The 18,266-nt window shown below is 38.3% G+C and overlaps 2 protein-coding genes and 1 pseudogene across 2 annotated transcripts; 1 reads left to right on the top strand and 2 right to left on the bottom strand.

The window, feature by feature from the left end:
• Nucleotides 1-833: 833 nt before the first annotated feature.
• On the bottom strand, nucleotides 834-2,031 carry LOC135643431 (ubiquitin-conjugating enzyme E2 5B-like). Its single transcript, XM_065160368.1, has 4 exons — nucleotides 1,720-2,031; nucleotides 1,485-1,612; nucleotides 1,318-1,422; nucleotides 834-1,228 (listed from the first exon to the last, which is right to left on the bottom strand). Exons 1-4 carry the CDS (start codon nucleotides 1,787-1,789, stop codon nucleotides 1,085-1,087), a joined length of 447 nt encoding a protein of 148 aa, XP_065016440.1. The 5' UTR covers nucleotides 1,790-2,031; the 3' UTR covers nucleotides 834-1,084.
• An 824-nt stretch (nucleotides 2,032-2,855) lies between these two features.
• On the bottom strand, nucleotides 2,856-7,557 carry LOC135584216 (rac-like GTP-binding protein 5; annotated as a pseudogene).
• Nucleotides 7,558-10,297: 2,740 nt separating this feature from the next.
• On the top strand, nucleotides 10,298-18,262 carry LOC103992109 (3-dehydroquinate synthase, chloroplastic). Its single transcript, XM_009411700.3, has 8 exons — nucleotides 10,298-10,785; nucleotides 10,881-11,031; nucleotides 11,121-11,288; nucleotides 11,362-11,588; nucleotides 15,700-15,823; nucleotides 17,571-17,633; nucleotides 17,709-17,852; nucleotides 17,926-18,262. Exons 1-8 carry the CDS (start codon nucleotides 10,442-10,444, stop codon nucleotides 18,055-18,057), a joined length of 1,353 nt encoding a protein of 450 aa, XP_009409975.2. The 5' UTR covers nucleotides 10,298-10,441; the 3' UTR covers nucleotides 18,058-18,262.
• The last annotated feature ends 4 nt before the right edge of the window (nucleotides 18,263-18,266 follow it).

Below are 18,266 nucleotides of genomic sequence, written 5' to 3'. Positions count from 1 at the left end.
TATCCTTCAAAAACTAATTATGATACTAAAGCTATAAGTAATACATAGATATTCTATGTTTTTGTAAATTTAATTGATTTAAATATTTTTTTTCAGAAAACGAAAACTATTAGCCTTTCAATGGTCTAAAAAACACCTATTAAGATCCGAATAAAACTGCTCCTTTCTAAACATAACATCTTCCTAGTTCTTCCTCGAATGACTTATTTGACTGCATTGCATGAGATTGAGATTCCTTATTCATAAAGCATTTTATTAAGATTTGAGAATCTAATTCTAGAGTTACGTTTTAAAGGACATTTTGGAGTGTAAGTTTTAAAGATAATTCCTTCCCGAGGAATTATCTAATCTGATTGTCTTTGATATTACAAGTGTTGGTAGTAAATAATAAAAATATATTTTTAATTTTTTAAATATTGGAAGATATCTCTACTCATTCACACAATGCATCCAACGCATAACCCAAACCAATTCGTTTAGATTGACCTTAATTACGCCATCATGTGACCCCCATAACCCATTCAACCGATCCAATACGAGTCCAACAAAGTGACATTTTACCGGATCGGGTACGGATCCTCAGCTCGTAGATCCGATGCTAAGTATTTATTATATTTGGATGTCGGATCTCGTGGTTGCTTGTGCACTCGGGTCTGTCGGAGGAGGACCCGATCCCAGTCTGACGCGCACAATGGAAATTTTGCCACCTCTCGATGCTGCACCGTAGCTTTTAGAACATTAGAAAAAGCAATATATCATTTATAATGAGATCTGACATCAGATTGTTCTTGCAATGGAAAAAACTGCATGAGAACCAATAATCGAATCAGTCATGAAAGAGAACAATCATTCGATTGATTTGATCTGACTGATATCTGTAACAATTCTTTTTATTCCTTTTATATGTAATTTAGCAATGAACACAACTTTGTTTTATTCTACTCCAATCTTTATATATATATATATATATATATATATATATATATATATAGAGAGAGAGAGAGAGAGAGAGTCTTAATTCAACATGACCTACTAAAAAATGTCCTTAAACTTATTACATGACAAGAAGGATGTTTCTTGTGGCTCAAAGCATGGCATATTTCTGGGTCCAATTGCGAGCAGTAGATTCGTATCTTGAAGGGTCATTCTTGCACATATGAGCAATCTCAGGAACCAGTGGATCATCAGGGTTTGGGTCAGTGAGCAAGGAACAAATGGATAGCAACACCTGCAGTCAATCCATGTCACACATGAGGATTTTGATGTGGTACTGACGTATGTAATCTCCACTGCCTATCTAAAGACGAGAAGATTTACCTTCGAGATGGTCAGTGCTGGACTCCACTGATCCTTCAGTATGTCCAAGCAGATGTTGCCATTGCTGTTGATGTTTGGATGGAAGACTCTCGTCTTGAATGCCACCTGCATGGATTATGTAAAGGTCAGTTGTTTGAAGACTGCAATAGAAATAAAAGCTTTGATACCTTGGGAGGCTTGAATGGATAGTCTGGTGGGAAGTGGATGGTGACAATGAAGAGTCCACCTGCATAGGGGCTGTCATTAGGCCCCATAATTGTGGCTTGCCAATGGTACATGTCATCTGCCACAGGACCTGAGAAGAAGAAGGATTCAGCTGGCTGCGTCAGCAGACCTAGACCTCATCCAAACCTAAAGAACTCGATCGATCATTCATGAGCTGAGATTGATATGAGAGAGTACCAGCACTGCAGGAAGTTGGTGGGTCTTTCTGCAGATCCTTGAGCTCCTTGATTATTCTCCTGAAAGCCATTCGCTCACCTCGAGTGGATCGATGGATGAGAGAGAGATGTTTGATTCAACTTCACCTTGTGGCGAGGTAGAAGGAAGGCATGGGTGATATATAGGAAGGTCGGGGGCGATGAATGAGCTCTGGGCATTAGATGCTTGCGTTCGTCGACCATGGAAAGCAGGAGGGAAGGAATCACCATGATTAAGAACAGGCAAATCCTGTCAATCTGGATGGCCAAATCAACTCAGAACACAATCTTAGCAACAAGTGGACGAGTGGCGCCACCTTTGAGAGATGCTTCTTTGCTGTTCTCTGCAACCAATGGTCTCATAAAGCTTCCTAGAAAAGATGGAGAAAAAGGAGCTAAAAAGATGCAATCTCACTCACCTTTTTATCTTAACCGGTCCAAAGTCGATTCTCTCTCTCTCCTTGATTCCTCAGGCTTTATAGATGATAGTAGTATATGAAAGCAGTGGCTGTCATCACTGAGAACACTGCTACTGATGCCAACTTTAATAAAAGCTGTGCATCTTAAGAAAAGTAGTAGATTCATGACAAGCCAATAGAGTGCATGAAGAGAGAGACCACGATTGGTGTCTTTTTGGATTCCCAACCATTAGATCTGAATGCAAATCCGTGGAAACTCGTCAATGGAGGATTACCTAAAGGTTTGGGAAGTGATATGATGATCTTATATCACCTGCTCTATAAATATTCCTGCTGATCTTTACATGTATATATCAAACAGTGAGATAAGGATGAATAAAGCTGCAGAATAGTATGTTTTAACCCATGTTAGGAACAGCCCCACCCTGTTTTTGGCATCGGCATGCATGAAGCTACAGCCGAGACACTAAGAAAGGAAGGCAGAAAGGAAAAGAGAGATGACAACACAAATTTTATGGCAGCTAGAAAGAACAATAACTCCCAGATTTACATACAACTTCATGATGATCATCAAGCAAGCAGCTAAAAAGAAAGATACCAGCTGATAAAATTTATCCTCAAAGCAACAGTAAATCACGACAAACAACCTAGCTTTGACACCATTAGGCTCTGATACTTTCACGGAACTACTAGACACACATTCATCAAACTAGCAAAGTAGAAAAGTCATTGGAGTAATCAACTTACAGTACAATAAACTCAGTATACCACCTTTGCATAAGGAAAATGGATTAAACATTTACCTAAACATTAATATGAATAAGTCATCATCAGGAGGTACAAGCTTTGGAAGGTCAGTTACATATCACCACAAGTCAAAAGGAAAAGCAAATAACATGATACTCTGGGAATGCTGCTAACCAATTTGAAGGTCCCCCCAAAGGATGGCTGGCCACCATGGCCTTTTTCACAAGCTTGATTATTACAATATGGAACAACTTTTCTGTTTCTTCTTTTTCTTCTTTTGCTTGGGTGGTTGAAGCACGACCTTGATGGCCGCATCAAATACCGCCTTGACATTCTAGATCACAGCATTTTTACACCAAGCAGGGTTGCATCAGAATGATGAGAATGAATTCAAAAGATGGGTAAACACAAGGGGAGTGCATACTTGCTGAGTCTTTGAACTGCACTCTATGTACGCATCAGCACCTATTTGCTTCTACAGCTCCTCCCCCTGGAACATTATGAGAGCCACTCTAATTATCATCGGCACTTTTACAGAGAAAATGTATAAATCAAGGTTCCATTACACAGCAGACTAATATATTTTACCTGAGCAGTACTTATGGGAGCTGCACCTGGATGATCTATAAAGAACTGCTTATCATCACGAAGATCTGCAAACAAAACCCATCACGATATGAAAAGACTATAAAACCATATAACAAGTATCAAGTAGCATTTTTAAACATAAAAGAAGTGAGCAACAATTAACTCCACAAAATAAGACAAAGATTGACTTAACATAAATATAAAGCGAAAAAATAGAAAAGCTCAAGGTGCAGCAACAAAAATTAAAACCTCATATTGCAATAGGTAGATAATGGTCCAACTGCTTTGCTTGGGAAATGTGACTTTTATTACCCATCTCTTCCTAAATTGCCAGTTGAATTCCTTTATATTTGTATAAAACTATAAATCAAGCAGACTTAAGTATCTGAATACGAAACCAGAAAAAGATCCCTATGTTGTACAGTGAAGACATAAATAAACTATGGCCATCCAGAATAATCATTAGAAAATATGCTAGTAGGAAACACAGCAGGAAGATCAATATAACTCCATAATCTAGCAAAGAATAATGTACTGATGTGTCAAAAGAAAGAAGACAGAAATAGTCAATTCGGGGGAACATCAAAGATCAATGGAGAGAGGAGTAAGAAGAAAGGGTGAAAAGGCCGGTTGATCAATGAAAATTATTTCATAACTAATTAATAAAATACTCTTTTAGCAGCTGATACTGATATTTATTGATAGCAAGTGCAAGCTAGGAATTTTTGGTGCTAAAAGAAGCAGCTACTATTCTCTCAAACTAAGCCAGTTGACGACTTTTAAGTTAAAGCTAAATTGACATTTCTAATGAAACAAATATGTGCATGCTCCTTCCGTTCCTAGGATTCATAATAGTCAACGTAAATCATGATCATGCAGAAAGAGAGATAATCAGGTGGAGGCTCATTTAAGGATGGTTATCATATCATTGCAATCTAATTTCATAACATTTTTTCAGAAAGCAGTTATGGGAGAAAAAGAGATAAGTGCAGATGTGTTGATGGTATAGAAAATTAAAGCATGGATCCAAAGTTCAAAGAATTACAATGCAGAAGAATTTTACCTTTTTACCCTTAATTGTTTGCCTTGAGTATCCTTAATAATTAGAGCTCTTATCCCAAAATAAAAGAATCAAATACTGATTTCTACAAACCCATCAACAAGCACTCATCTTGCACATTAGATGAGCAATTAAGCATGTTAAGGATGATCAGAGAGAGTACAGAACCAGTGTAGTCCAACTGACAGTTTGCTGGTCTGATCACTAGGCAGCAGGTGGAACTGGCTTACTACCTAGGTTTTATACATACAAAACATATGAAATGGTTTTGATACAAAATTTAGCTTTGCTGCATGGTTTAAGAAAATCTAGCCCGACAGCATTCTCACTAGGTCATAACATCCTTCATCTCCTCTATAGGCTTAGTTTATGATGTTGGACCAGCATGGCTTGACTTTTCAAGATGAGGACCATGCCAAAAAAGGCTTCCATATAGGGTTCAAAACTTTGCACACCTTTGCTTCCTGTTAAACCTAGCAGTGGCAAAGAAGATAAGACAATAACAAAATAAGAAAGGAAGAAAATAGAGGAGAAAGATGTAGAATAGAAGCGAAAAAATGAAGAAGAATATTCTACCTTAATGCTCGACAAAGAGGACAACATAGAATTTTAACCAGTAAGTTTCTTCTTTCCTTAATGTTTCTTCAGTAAAATGATTTATATTGATACCAAAACATGATAGAACACCAGTCAGTATAGTGGTATCATCATGGTCCAACTCTCAGCCACCTATTAAAGGTTTCTGTTATTGCCATCAGGTGGGTAGTCAATCTTATTAGAGGTCAAACCATTAAACTTTTTGTCCTCTAGTCATGACTGCACCAATTCATGTTCAGTTCTTCATGATTCATTTATCTTCTAACCATACAATAGAGGATACAGTCATCAAGCTTTTCCTCGACTCATATTAACTACCACCTCAAAAACAGGAACTTAAAAGCAACTGAGCTTGAATTGTAGATGGATGCCCGCAAGAGGTAGGCTTTCAAGCCATCAAGTCAAATCGCAACACAAACGAGACATAAAGCTACAGAAACAGTATGCAAAATATCGGCTGCGACACATACCAATCTAGTGAAATTGACCTCAAGAAAAAAAAGGGCAGCAAACGAAAGTTTACCAAGCTTTGTCCCGACAAGAATTATGGAACACCAGGTGCATAATGCCTCAACTCAGGAATCCACTGCCAAAAAAAAAAAAACCAAAGAATCAGACACTCACAAATTTTACATTTTTCAGTAAAAAGAAAGAAAAAAGCTTTTAATAAAGATGTAACAAGCTGGCAATCAGTCTATTACCTTCTTGGCAACATTTTCATAGCTGGATTTACTGATGAGAGAAAAAGCAAGCAAAAAAACATCTGCACCACGGTAGCTCAAAGGTCTCAATCTATTGTAATCCTCCTGGCCTGTTTAATCAAAGCATGATATTATAACAGGGTGGCCAATTCGAAGACAAAAGGGACACTGGGATAATCACACTGTAAACATCAGTAGGCAGAAGAGAGAATTTTTTTTAAGGTACCTGCAGTATCCCACAAACCTAAGTTAACTGTGTTACCATCCACCACTACATTTGCACTGAAGTTGTCAAAAACTGTTGGAACATAATCCTGCTTATAAGATGAAGTACATAAATATCTAAATTGTAACTTCCACACATTTAGAGATGTCATATACAATAACAAGTTTGTCAAGGAATGATCATCTTGAATGAAAATTGTATCTGAAGAAGTCTTAAAACTAACGTGATGTGCCAAATTCAGGAATAGAGATTAACCAAAAAAATAACTTATGAAATACATCACATTTTCACTTCCAAAAAGCTAAAAGAAATGAAATTTCAGCATGCACAGTTTAAATGCCATAATTAAGAGAATGGTATTGCCACATTTTTCCATCATGGCAAACGATGCAACATTCAACAGAAACAACCACATGCTTTTTGGATTTGAGAGAGGAAATAAAGCACCCAGTGACATAGCCGGCTACCCTCGCAATCCAGAAAAATATCAAGTTTTTTAAATGCAGTGAGGGACTGTTCTAGGTTACCTCCAGATCCTTTTTCTGATTTGCTCCATTGTCGTTCCTCGGTGAAAATATGGAAGATATTGAAATTTCTTCACGCTATGAGTGATCAGGATAAAAATCCAATATAATTAGTTCCTAAAGAACGTCCGACTTAATTAATGCTTCCCCTCTTCGTCAAATGCACTTTTCTGATCAGCAATAACAAATTTAAAAAGACCAGCAATTTTCAGATCGTCGATCTATAAATTATAGTGTCCTAGAAATTTGAGATTATTTTTCTCGCAAAGACTCCTACCAAGTGAGAACAAGAGAAAGGGATGATTTTTACATATGCGTTCCTTTAGACAACCTCAGTAAAGAGTGCAGTTTCCCTACACCACCAAGTTTCTCCCCCTTCCCCATTTTTAGACCGAAAAAGTATCAGAATCATCAAAGGAACAAAATCGGAAAATATCGGATTTTTCAGCACTAACCGTGGGAAAAAGTGTTGCTGGTGTAGGCTATAAGCATGCAGGTCTTGCCAACAGCGCCGTCCCCCACCGTGACGCACTTTATAAACCTCGATGCGCTCATCTCCTCCTTCCCTATTCTCCAACCAAAGCACCAGGCACAGTAAAGAAAAGGAAAAGGAAAACGGAGGCCTCCCTCTCCCTCTCTTCTCCTCGGCGTCCGGCTAAGTCACCTCCCGCTGCTGCTTCAGCTACACCTCCGCAACCCATCCCCCGCAGCCAAATCAAAGACGTCGGCCATTGACGAGAAGGCGGCAATGCAGAAAGGAGCAGCGGATGCCTAACCCTAATGCGAGACAGTCCAAGAAGGGAAAAGAGATGAATCTACAAAAGGGATCTCTTTTGCTTTCGCGCTCGAGATTGAAGGCGAGAGGCGGCGCCGAGAGAGAGGAGGCCCGGGAAATCGTGAACTTGAAGCGGTCGCCCTGCGGCCATCGCCCTGAGGCCAACTACTTTCTCCTCGACAATCCTTTTAACTTTTAAGCCCCTCTAAAGTTTCATATTTCACTAACTTTGGAACAATCCTTTCGAGTCCTTTTAACTTTAAGCCCCTTTAAAGTTTTATATTTCATCATCAGTTTCATATTACACTAACTTTGGAACAATCCTGTTTAGTCCTTTTAACGTTTAAGCCCCTTTAAAGTTTTATATTTCATCATCAGTTTCATAGGTCACTTAGAACAATCATTTTAGTCTTTTTAACTTTTAAGCCCCTCTAAAGTTTCATATTTCATCATCAGTCTCTGAGGATTCACCATCATTTTCCTGAACAATTAATATCTCGAAAATAATATTAAAATAAGAAGAAGAAAAAATATTTTACTTAATAATAACGTAAGAATTTTTATAAAAGAGTTTTTACTTAATAATAACTTAAATACTTCCACGTAATCATAATAAATTTTTAGAATAATAGATAAAAAATCAAATATTAGATTAGATTTTTTTCATTTGAGGACTTAACCTTTTATAATTCTCATCTAATAAAGAGGAGAAGTTACCTATTGAATGTAATGCCCCTTATGAAGAAGGGTAAAAAGTTACTTGGTGAGGATGCAACTACTGCTTATGATTGATGAAATTGACTCAACCCACCCATCATCAACTTTCATCTTTAATAAAGGTTAAGTTTTTAGTCTTGAAGTTTATCTATTCTTCTCTATTGTCACTTTTCTTAGATTTCTTGTTGTTCGCTATCTTTTTCAGATAATTTTCGAACAAATACTACGGTACCATATCCCTAACACTAAGCTACTTTATCATATTATAAATTCAGTGATCTCAACAAATTTACCATTATTTTGTTTTACTTATATCTAAAATTGTCCATAACAAGTTATCTAATCATAAACCATAATTAATTGTTAATTGATATCTATTGATTTTGTATATCATTATGTTGTAGTTATAAATAAATGAGACAGGAATTATGGATATATATCATTATTTAGTAACTAATACATCATCTTCACATAATCAAAACATCGTCATCGTTGACTCGACACATCACCACCACCTGACTAATACGTCAACTCTATTTAGTCAATGTGTCAACCAACATGGTGCAAACTAGAAGATCGATTCGACGTTACAAAGCCAACTACATCATTAAAAATGGAAAGTTATCCCATACATTTTGGGTTTGACGCTATATTGTTTATATTTATGATCAATGAAAGCATGTAATTATCTTGAACAATCTCATGCAACACTATATAAAACCCTCAAGTGCACTCATATAAGTTCATCACTCGATACAATTCTTTAAACAAGAAACTAATTTAAGTATCAAATTGATCAGGATCCCCTTTTTTAGGTCCTCATGTCTCTCCCGTGTGGTGACCCTCTTAGTTGATATATATATATATTTTTATATCGAGATGACTTCTTGAATCAAAAAATTATTAATAATATTAGGATATATTGTCTTATGATGACTCTTTGATCTTCGGAATGCTGATTTTAAGCTGCATAAGTGAATATATAGTCAAATTGATCATCTCATGCATACTGACTAATTTTCGTATAGTCTCAACTTAGGTCGAACAATTAGAATTTGACTTAACATATGTAAAAATGATCTAAACATAACGATAACGATAGAAATAAATTGTTGTTGTTGTTGTTGTTGTTAATAAAAAATAAGCAATGAAAATAAGATTTAAATGCAGAATCTTACAAATTTTTTTTGATAATAATATTATTGGTATATCAAATAGAGTCTAATTGTTGGATTAAGATTACTGAATGACACATAATTTTCTACAATGTGTTTTTATATTAATCGACTACTTAGGCTCATATTCACCCTCTCATATGACTAATCAAAAGAATTCAATAAAAGTCCTTTGAAAACTCTCAGAAAAATTTAGTGCACAAGTTCATATCACATATATATTATTATTTATGATCGTACTACTACGATAGAATTGACCGATTAAATCCCACTCGAGTACACAAATATTGAAAAACTGATAGATCAATCTGACCCATCAAAACCTAATTATGGTACTAATAAAATGAGTTTAAAATAAATACATATATATTACTATGTATATATATAAAATTACATCTAAATATATCTAAGTTAGATTTAATGTGAATTCAAGTACTTAGATATTTAATTAGCTTCCATTTGTGACAAGGTGAAGTGATACGTACTCCACTTGTTACTCATTACTTAATATAAGGATGATAATATACTTTGTTTGACGATCTTAAATCGAATTAGAACAACTATCAATTGGATTTGGGATCGTTCTTCTTAAATCCGATTTAGGAACCCGAGAATCGAGATCGAGATGGATATCAATCGAATAACAAATGCCAAAGTTGATCGTCGAACGGGTTTAAGAACTTTGTTAATTAGCCATGATTTGAGTTCCGGTAGAGAGCAATTTGGAGGTATTCTGTCCGAACCCAAATCATCCAACCCAATCTACGGGTCGGTTCGGATCGGGTTCGTTTTGACCAGGTTGAACTCAACTAAGTAGCCAAGTCGCAGGCAGCATTCGGCTGCCACCTACCGACCGTCGCTTTCCAAAACTTAGTGACCGCATAATAATTTCCTATGCGAATGTTAATTCCAAGCAAGCGCTCACGATGCCTTCCGCTCCGAAATGAACGGTCGGATCCTTCGTCCGCATAGACAAGCGCGCAGATCCTCAAATATTTCGCACGTGCGACGAGTCATTCGCGGGCGGCGGTGTTGGTCCACCTACCCCGCCCTGCACCCGCTAGCGAGCGGTACAACTCCAACGAGAGGCCGAGCGGGGAAGGAACGGTGGTGGGCTGAATCGAGAGCGAGACCCTCCTCTTTTGCCTCCCTACTCCAATCCCCGACCTGTACTCCATGGCGACCTCCTCTGCTCCTTCGATCAACTCCGCCGTTTGCTCGTCTGGCAATATCTCCGTCGCCCCTCGCCGCTCCCTGTTTCCCGCTGCCGCTTCCTTACCTCTCCGCCGGCTTGACCTCCGTTCCATGTCCTCGGTCCCCTCTGGTCGTTTCAAAGCGCCCGCCCCGATCTCAGCTCGAAGCCGATCCAGGATCTCGGCGTGCGCCTCCGCGGTCATGGAGGAGGCCACGAAGAGGGCCGATTCTAGGGTATCGACCGTCGTCGATGTCGATCTCGGGAGCCGGAGCTACCCGATCTACATCGGCTCTGGCCTGCTTGACGAACCCGATCTGCTCCAGAGGTACCCGCTACAGGATTTATGTTATTCTTCTTTCCTGATTTCCTGGGTGTTCAATTTGTTTTCTTTTGTTTGAGGATATCGAATGGTTGTTTTAGGCATGTACACGGAAAGAGCGTCCTGGTGGTAACTAACACTACAATCGCACCGCTGTATCTTGACAAAGTCGTCAAAGCGTTGACTCATGGAAATCCGAAGGTTACAGTGGAGAGTGTGATTCTTCCGGATGGGGAGAAGTACAAGAATATGGTTGGTGTCTAGGAAGTATACTCCTCGTTTTCTTCTTTCTATTCTAGTCTGGTTCGTGTGGAATTGAACTGTCTGGGGAATTTGTGTAGGAAACACTGATGAAGGTCTTTGACAAGGCCATAGAGTCTAGGATGGATCGTCGTTGTACATTCGTGGCACTTGGTGGTGGTGTCATCGGCGACATGTGTGGCTTTGCTGCTGCTTCCTTTCTTCGTGGTGTTAACTTCATTCAGATTCCTACTACTCTAATGGCTCAGGTAATTGCTCGGCATATAAATTTATGATGTTAATCAGTAATAGCAAATTTTATATGATGTTACGTGAATTCAGGTCGATTCGTCAGTTGGGGGGAAAACTGGAGTAAACCATCCCCTTGGGAAGAATTTGATTGGTGCCTTTTACCAGCCACAATGCGTGCTAATAGATACCGATACTCTGAACACATTGCCGGATAGGGAATTAGCATCTGGCATAGCTGAGGTTGTGAAGTACGGACTTATTAGGGATGCAGAGTTCTTTGAGTGGCAGGAAAAGAATATGCAATCTCTATTAGCAAGGTAATTGAGAGTTTCTCCTTATTACAAGTTACTATTGGAAATTTCATGTTTCCTTTACTTAATTGAGTGATTTTGTCTTGTTGTTTGTTTGTTTTAAGATTACTTTGGCATTTGTGCTTTGCAAATCATATAAATCTTGTTACCCTTAATTGAAGGAATTTGTACATCTTGTAATATGACAACTGAATTATGGTGGTAGAACAAAAGAAACTAGTTAGTGGATATTTATATTTGGTTTTATACAAATTCATCTGCTTCTAGATTTGGAAACTTCACTTGTTTTCATTTTCTTTTTGGGACAATGGGCTTTTTTTTATTCAGTTTGGGGGTTTCTCAACAGAGAAGTGCAATGAAAAGCTAAAATAGCATACTACAACTGTGGATACATTAAGAAAGAAAAAACAATTGGGAAAAAAATAAATAGATTAAATTCCATCACATCTCTTACTTTCACATGGAAAATTTAATTTTGATATGCCAAAAATACATGTTGCTGATAATTTTAATTGTTAAAAAAAAATTATTCTAAGAAGTATGAGTTAGGATCGTGAATGGGCACTAAGCACTAATTCTAAATTAGTGCTTTCGTAAAATCATGTCGGTTTAAAAATTTCGTTCGATGAAATCGTATCAAAAAGATGTTTAAACTTAAAACATTTGCAAGAGTAGTAATGAGCAGGTAAAGCAGTTGTAGAATAAGTAAACGAGTAGAGAAAGGGAGGCACACCAATTAGTGCTTTCGTAAAATCACGTCGGTTTGAAAATTTCGTTTGATGAAATCGTATTAAAAAGACGTTTAAACTTAAAACATTTGTTGCAATAGTAGTAATGAGCAAGTAAAGTAGTTGCAGAATAAGTAAACAAGTAGAGAAAGGGAGGCACACCAATTTTATAGTGGTTCAATCGTTGTGACCTACATCCACTCCCGATTCCTCTTCACTTGAGGCCACCGGCTTTCACTACCGATCTTTCCAACGGGGGAAGATAAACTACCATTTTACACTTCTTTTTCTCATTTTCATAGGTTTAAGAGATAACCTTTACAACCACTCATCCCTCTCTTAAACTTCACCCAACACTTAGAGCTTGAGAGGAATACTCACAATATTACAATAGAGTTTTATTTCTTTTTTGCTCTCAATTCTTGTGTAAACTGAGCAGGAATGAGTGGGGTTTTTATAGGCCCCAAATGGATTCAAATTTAGAGCCAAAAATTTGAATCATTGGGATTTTGGGGTACTGGCGATACCATCGACAGTACTTTGTGACATTGGGCGGTACCACCGCCGAGTCTAGTGGTACTATCGCCTGACACATTGACATTGGGCGGTACCATCGCCTAACACAGTCTGGAAGACTATGCTTGGGCGGTACCATTGTCTAGTCTGGCGGTACCATCGCTAGACCTTGCGATAGGACATTGAATGGGCCAAACAACAGGCCCAATTCAACCCTGATTCAGGCTCAATTGGCCCTTAATTGAGTTGACTTTGTTTCACTCCAATACCGACTCAATTAGACCTAAAACTACTTCGATCTAGACAATTATTACAAAGCATTAATCACATGTTGTCCGACATGTCATTGATTCATCCGACGCTTCGTCCGACCCTTCGGCGCATCGTCCTCTCCTTCGGCATATTGCCTAATCGGCATGTTGTCTTCCCACAGCATCCGATCTCCTTGGCGTAATTTTCGATCTTCTTGGCTCGATGCCCGAACTCATGGCACGAAGCCTTCTGCCGACACATCGATCGATCCTTCGGCTCGACGTCCAATCTTCTTACATGTTCTACTTCGGCCCAACATTGATTCTTCCTATTTTAATCAAATTGTCTCTCCATAATCGAAGCTAGTCCTGCGTCACTCAAAACGCATATTAGAACACAAACTTATCAATTGATTTCATAATCAAAATCCGAGATTCAACAGTATGCATGCTAATTCTAAGATAAATCAATTGTTGTTGGCTTAAGGTAAGTGAAAATTTAGTTGTTCATATCAAGGTTCTTAATTTCATACCGTACAAGGGTATCGAGTTCACCTCGGCACGATATAGTATGAGTATATCGAGTGGTACGTTCTGGCGTATCGCTCAGTGTGTGTGTGTATATATATATAATAAAAAAGTTAAAAAATAAAAAAGGGATGATGTCATCTAGGCGACATCGTGTCGTTTCTTCTCCCGCGTGGGGAGAAGTAAACCTCGAAGCCTCGATGACGTCGCCGAGGTTTCTTCGCGGGAAGTTTCTTCTCCCTGCGAAGCCTCGGCGACGTTGTTGAGGTTTCTTCTCCCCACGCCGAGGCTTCTTCTCCTTGCGCGGATTAGGAGAAGTCACTGATGATGCCGAGGTCTCCCCGCGAAGCCTTGGTGACGTCACCAAGGTTTCTTCTCCCCACGCCGATGCTTCTTCTCCCAGCGCGGATTAGGAGAAGTCGACGACGACATCGAGGCCTCGCCGCCTTAGACGAGGAGGAGGCGATATCTCTCTCATCTGCGACGTTCGGCGAGGGAGGGTGACGACGGATCCGGATCGTTGAGGGAGAGCGGCGCTGGATCTCTAGGTTCTCCCTTTTCTTCTACCTCGGCTAATACCGCCCGGTAGCGGGCGACGACGATCGAAATTGACCCTCACTGACCGATTTCGGGTGGTAACGGGGCGAAAACAGCCCCAATCGACGGTAATGCCCAGTAGAGGGTGGTTCATGTACCGGTCTGTTGGTGGGACCGGTATGTACCGCTCGGTACGAGCGGTATCATTCGAAATTAAAAACCCTAGTTTATATATCCTATAAAATATAAGAAGGAAGTTCCTACATGCAAATCTTGTGAACTGGGCAAAAAGATCAGCTCATACATGTGATAGTTTTTGCTTGATGAGGTAGGCTCTGTCTAAATTCCTGTTCTAACCTTAATTTGAAACATCTTTGAGGTAAACAAAAATATATCAGTTTTGTAAATATTTATGAAGCTTTAAATAATTGGCTAAACTTGCCCACTTAAGTTTCATTTGCTTTTCATTTTGGCAATGGAAAGGATACTAACATGTCCCACTATGGAAACTAGGAGCATTTGGATTGATTTATCTTTCAGTATGGTGGCTTAGCAAGTAGGTAAACTTGCCCCCTCATCTAAATCCTAGTGAGTATTTTAAATAATTAGCTAAACTTGCCCACTTAAGTTTCATTTGATTTTCATTTTGGCTATGGAAAGGATACTAACATGTCCCACTATGGCAACTAGGAGCATTTGGATTGATTGATCTTTCAGTATGACAGCTTCTGTCTTGCTAAGATGGTTTACTGCTTATTCACAACTTGTTATGCCAATCTGCATACACGTTTTAATCCTTTACATAATTGATCTTAAGCTTGGAGAAAGTGGGAGGACTGATTTAGGTACTAAGTTCCAACTTAAAAAGATTGCATGAACATGGAATATCATGGAAATATACATTGCTAAGATGGTACTAAGTTCCAGCTTCTGTCTTGCTAAGATGGTTTACTGCTTATTCACAACTTGTTATGCCAATCTGCATACACGTTTTAATCCTTTACATAATTGATCTTAAGCTTGGAGAAAGTGGGAGGACTGATTTAGGTACTAAGTTCCAACTTAAAAAGATTGCATGAACATGGAATATCATGGAAATATACATTGGAGCATTCCATAAAGCGTTGTTACTTAACAAAAATGACTACAAAGGATGCATGTGGCTGATCCAAAATAGCTTGACTTTTTTTACCAATGATTATCTACTATTATTTGCAATGTTTATCATCTATTTATTTCTGACATCTACCATAGCTAGCACATCCGACAAAGGAAACTTTCAATATTTTTTCAGAACAAGTGAAAATGTAAAATGATGTTTAGTATGCCTCCAAACCAAGGACAATGAGTGTGGGCATACTTGTTTCAATGCAAGAATTGCAACTTCTTAAATAACTACATAGCTCTCTTGTGTTATGTTTAAGCTATGGTGTAACTTTCATCTTGGGCTTTTGCCAAGTAATCAATGATATTATCAGTTGACAAACATTAAGACAATCCTTGCATGTGTAACTTAGGTAGTCTGAATCTCCTTACAGATGTTCAATGTTGTTGCAGAGACCCAAGTGCCTTAGTATATGCTATCAAGCGGTCTTGTGAAAACAAAGCTGAAGTTGTTTCCTTGGATGAGAAGGAAAGTGGCATGCGGGCAACCCTGAATTTGGGACACACATTTGGTCATGTGAGTCTTGAATTTACAAGCTAAATTTTCTACTATCTTCTGTTTTTAACACATTTTTACTTGATAGTTATGCTTCCAGATATTTTTTTCTTCTTTTACTATCTGAAGTGCTAAGGTTGTCACTTCTACTGAATGGTGTAAAGCATATGAAATTTGATTTACAGCTTTCTTGTCCAACTTGTTACTTGATATGCTAGTAACAGACAAACGTCATACTGGCCAAAATATACATTTCTATCAAAATGGCTTCCAAACTGAGCCATCAATTTTGTATTTATTCAACATATAATTTGTTGTATTTTGCATTACAAGGTGGAAAGAGCTACATCCAATTGTAATTGTACTGTAATTGACAACTATCTGAAAGCTTATGATCATGGGATTTCCATCAATGACTACACAGAAGTAAATTAAAAAGCAGTATTGCTCCCCAGAAGCAGCAGTATTTGTTGCAAGAATCTAAAATTTGGAAAATGCATAGTTTTCCTGTCAAGGACATGTCTGATCTATCCCTGGACATCCCTTTAACAAATTTCGGACCCAAGATAAGTGGAAAGGAATTTTACATGACACCGATGCTCAATGAGTAGGATATGGTCCATGAATCCATTCACCAGAACTTGAAATACAAGTTGAAATGGACTAGACCATAAGTTTGTATCATGTTTCTTCTCATCTTTTGGGCAGAGCAGCAGTAGTGCCCTTTCGAAGACGAGTCCATAATTTTCCTGCTGAAAGAGTTTGGTGGATTTCTTTTTTTTTTTTAGCAGAGCAGCCATAACTTTCCTGCTGAAAGCCAGTAGTGCCCTTTCGAAGTAAATCAAAAAACAGTATTGATCCCCAGAAGCAGCAGTATTTGTTGCAAGAATCTAAAATTTGGAAAATGCCTCTTAGGTAAATTACTTTTCAGATGATCATAATGTGCAGTTTTCCTGTCAAGGACATGTCTGATCTATCCCTGGTCATCCTTTTAACAAATTACTGACCCAAGATAAGTGGAAAGGAGTTTTACATGACATCGATGCTCAATGACTAGGATTTGGCCCATGAATCTATTCAACTGAGCTTGAAAAACAAGTTGAAATGGACTAGACCATAAGTTTTTATCATGTTTCTTCTCATCTTTTGAGCAGAGCAGCCAGTAGTGCCCTTTCGAAGAGGAGTCCATAATTTTCCTGCTGAAAGAGTTTAGTGGATTTTTTTTTTTTTTTTCAATTTTACCGTCAGTGGTCTTCAAATTCTGTTTTTAACTAAAAACTAACAATTGGAAGTGACAATTCAACTAAGAAATCCTAATGCTTGGTTCTAATATATGGAACAATTATATACGTGGTAAAAGTTCTGATGCTTGGTTCTAATATATGGAACTACTGTATGTATGCATGGTAACAGTTGTCACAATAATGATAATATCTTTCTGCACATTGATGGTTGCCTCACTTTTCTCTTTTGGACTTGGTTATGGTATCATCCATTTTGTGTGCCTCAAAGCCCTTTGGAAAGAAACTAATGCCAAAAAGAGCAATTGTGTAATTTGCCCTCTAGGAATTGAATTATTAAAACATGAAAACTATTTAAAGAGAACTTAGAGAAGTAACCATGACTTGGACCTAACTTAATACCATTTAGCGAACCTTCATTATCCATATTATTTTTGCTTTTTCATTCGCCTTGTAGATTCATTAACCTTATGCTTGTCATCCATAATAATCTTGACTGGTTGTTACTGATTTATTGTTGTTCTTAGGCTATAGAAACGGCCTTCGGCTATGGGCAGTGGCTCCACGGCGAAGCAGTTGCAGCTGGAACGGTGAGGCATTACATAGACTTCTTGTTCTCATTCCCTTTTATCTTGTTTTGACAAGTATACTTCATCGTGTAATAGGTTATGGCAGTGGATATGTCACATCGCCTAGGTTGGATTGATGATACTATTGTGAAGCGTGTTTTTAGCATCCTGCAGAAGGCCAAGCTTCCAACTCAACCCCCCGAGATGATGACTGTGGAGAAATTTAAATCTGTCATGGCAGTAAGTGTCAGATAAACTATCCTTTTTCATTTTAGGTAGCTTCCTGATGTTAACTACAATTCTTTGATCACAGGTGGATAAGAAGGTGGCTGATGGATTGCTGAGGTTGATCCTTTTGAAGGGTCCATTGGGTAGCTGTGTCTTCACCGGTGACTATGACCAGAGAGCACTGGATGAAACTCTCCGAGCCTTCTCCAAGAACTGATGGGTGGACTTGTTTGCAGTTGCAGTCACTTCCATGGGGCCGTTTTTTGGTAAATCGAATCAGCTCTTGCATCAAAATGCTCGTCTGAGTAAATTTGTTCGAACATAAATAAGTCTCCTTGTAGACAATGTATGAAATAATGTATGTTTGTGTGTGTGAGAGAGAGGAGTAATCAGAAGTAATGTATGACTTCTTGGTTACCACATGTT

Source organism: Musa acuminata, chromosome BXJ3-7 (genome assembly GCF_036884655.1).
Source record: "Musa acuminata AAA Group cultivar baxijiao chromosome BXJ3-7, Cavendish_Baxijiao_AAA, whole genome shotgun sequence".
NCBI lineage: Eukaryota > Viridiplantae > Streptophyta > Magnoliopsida > Zingiberales > Musaceae > Musa > Musa acuminata.
The sequence above is the reverse complement of the archived record's forward strand: the minus strand, read 5'-3'. Positions and strand labels throughout refer to the sequence as shown.

Bases quoted from the DNA above. Each gene is read 5' to 3' on its own strand.
- LOC135643431 (XM_065160368.1), bottom strand. From the start codon at position 1,789: ATGGCTTTCAGGAGAATAATCAAGGAGCTCAAGGATCTGCAGAAAGAC. The intron at 1,613-1,719 runs GTACTCTCTCAT...TCTTCTTCTCAG, and splicing joins ACCAACTTCCTGCAGTGCTG to GTCCTGTGGCAGATGACATG. The intron at 1,423-1,484 runs GTATCAAAGCTT...TAATCCATGCAG, and splicing joins ATCCATTCAAGCCTCCCAAG to GTGGCATTCAAGACGAGAGT.
- LOC103992109 (XM_009411700.3), top strand. From the start codon at position 10,442: ATGGCGACCTCCTCTGCTCCTTCGATCAACTCCGCCGTTTGCTCGTCT. The intron at 11,289-11,361 runs GTAATTGCTCGG...ACGTGAATTCAG, and splicing joins CTACTACTCTAATGGCTCAG to GTCGATTCGTCAGTTGGGGG. The intron at 17,853-17,925 runs GTAAGTGTCAGA...CTTTGATCACAG, and splicing joins AATTTAAATCTGTCATGGCA to GTGGATAAGAAGGTGGCTGA.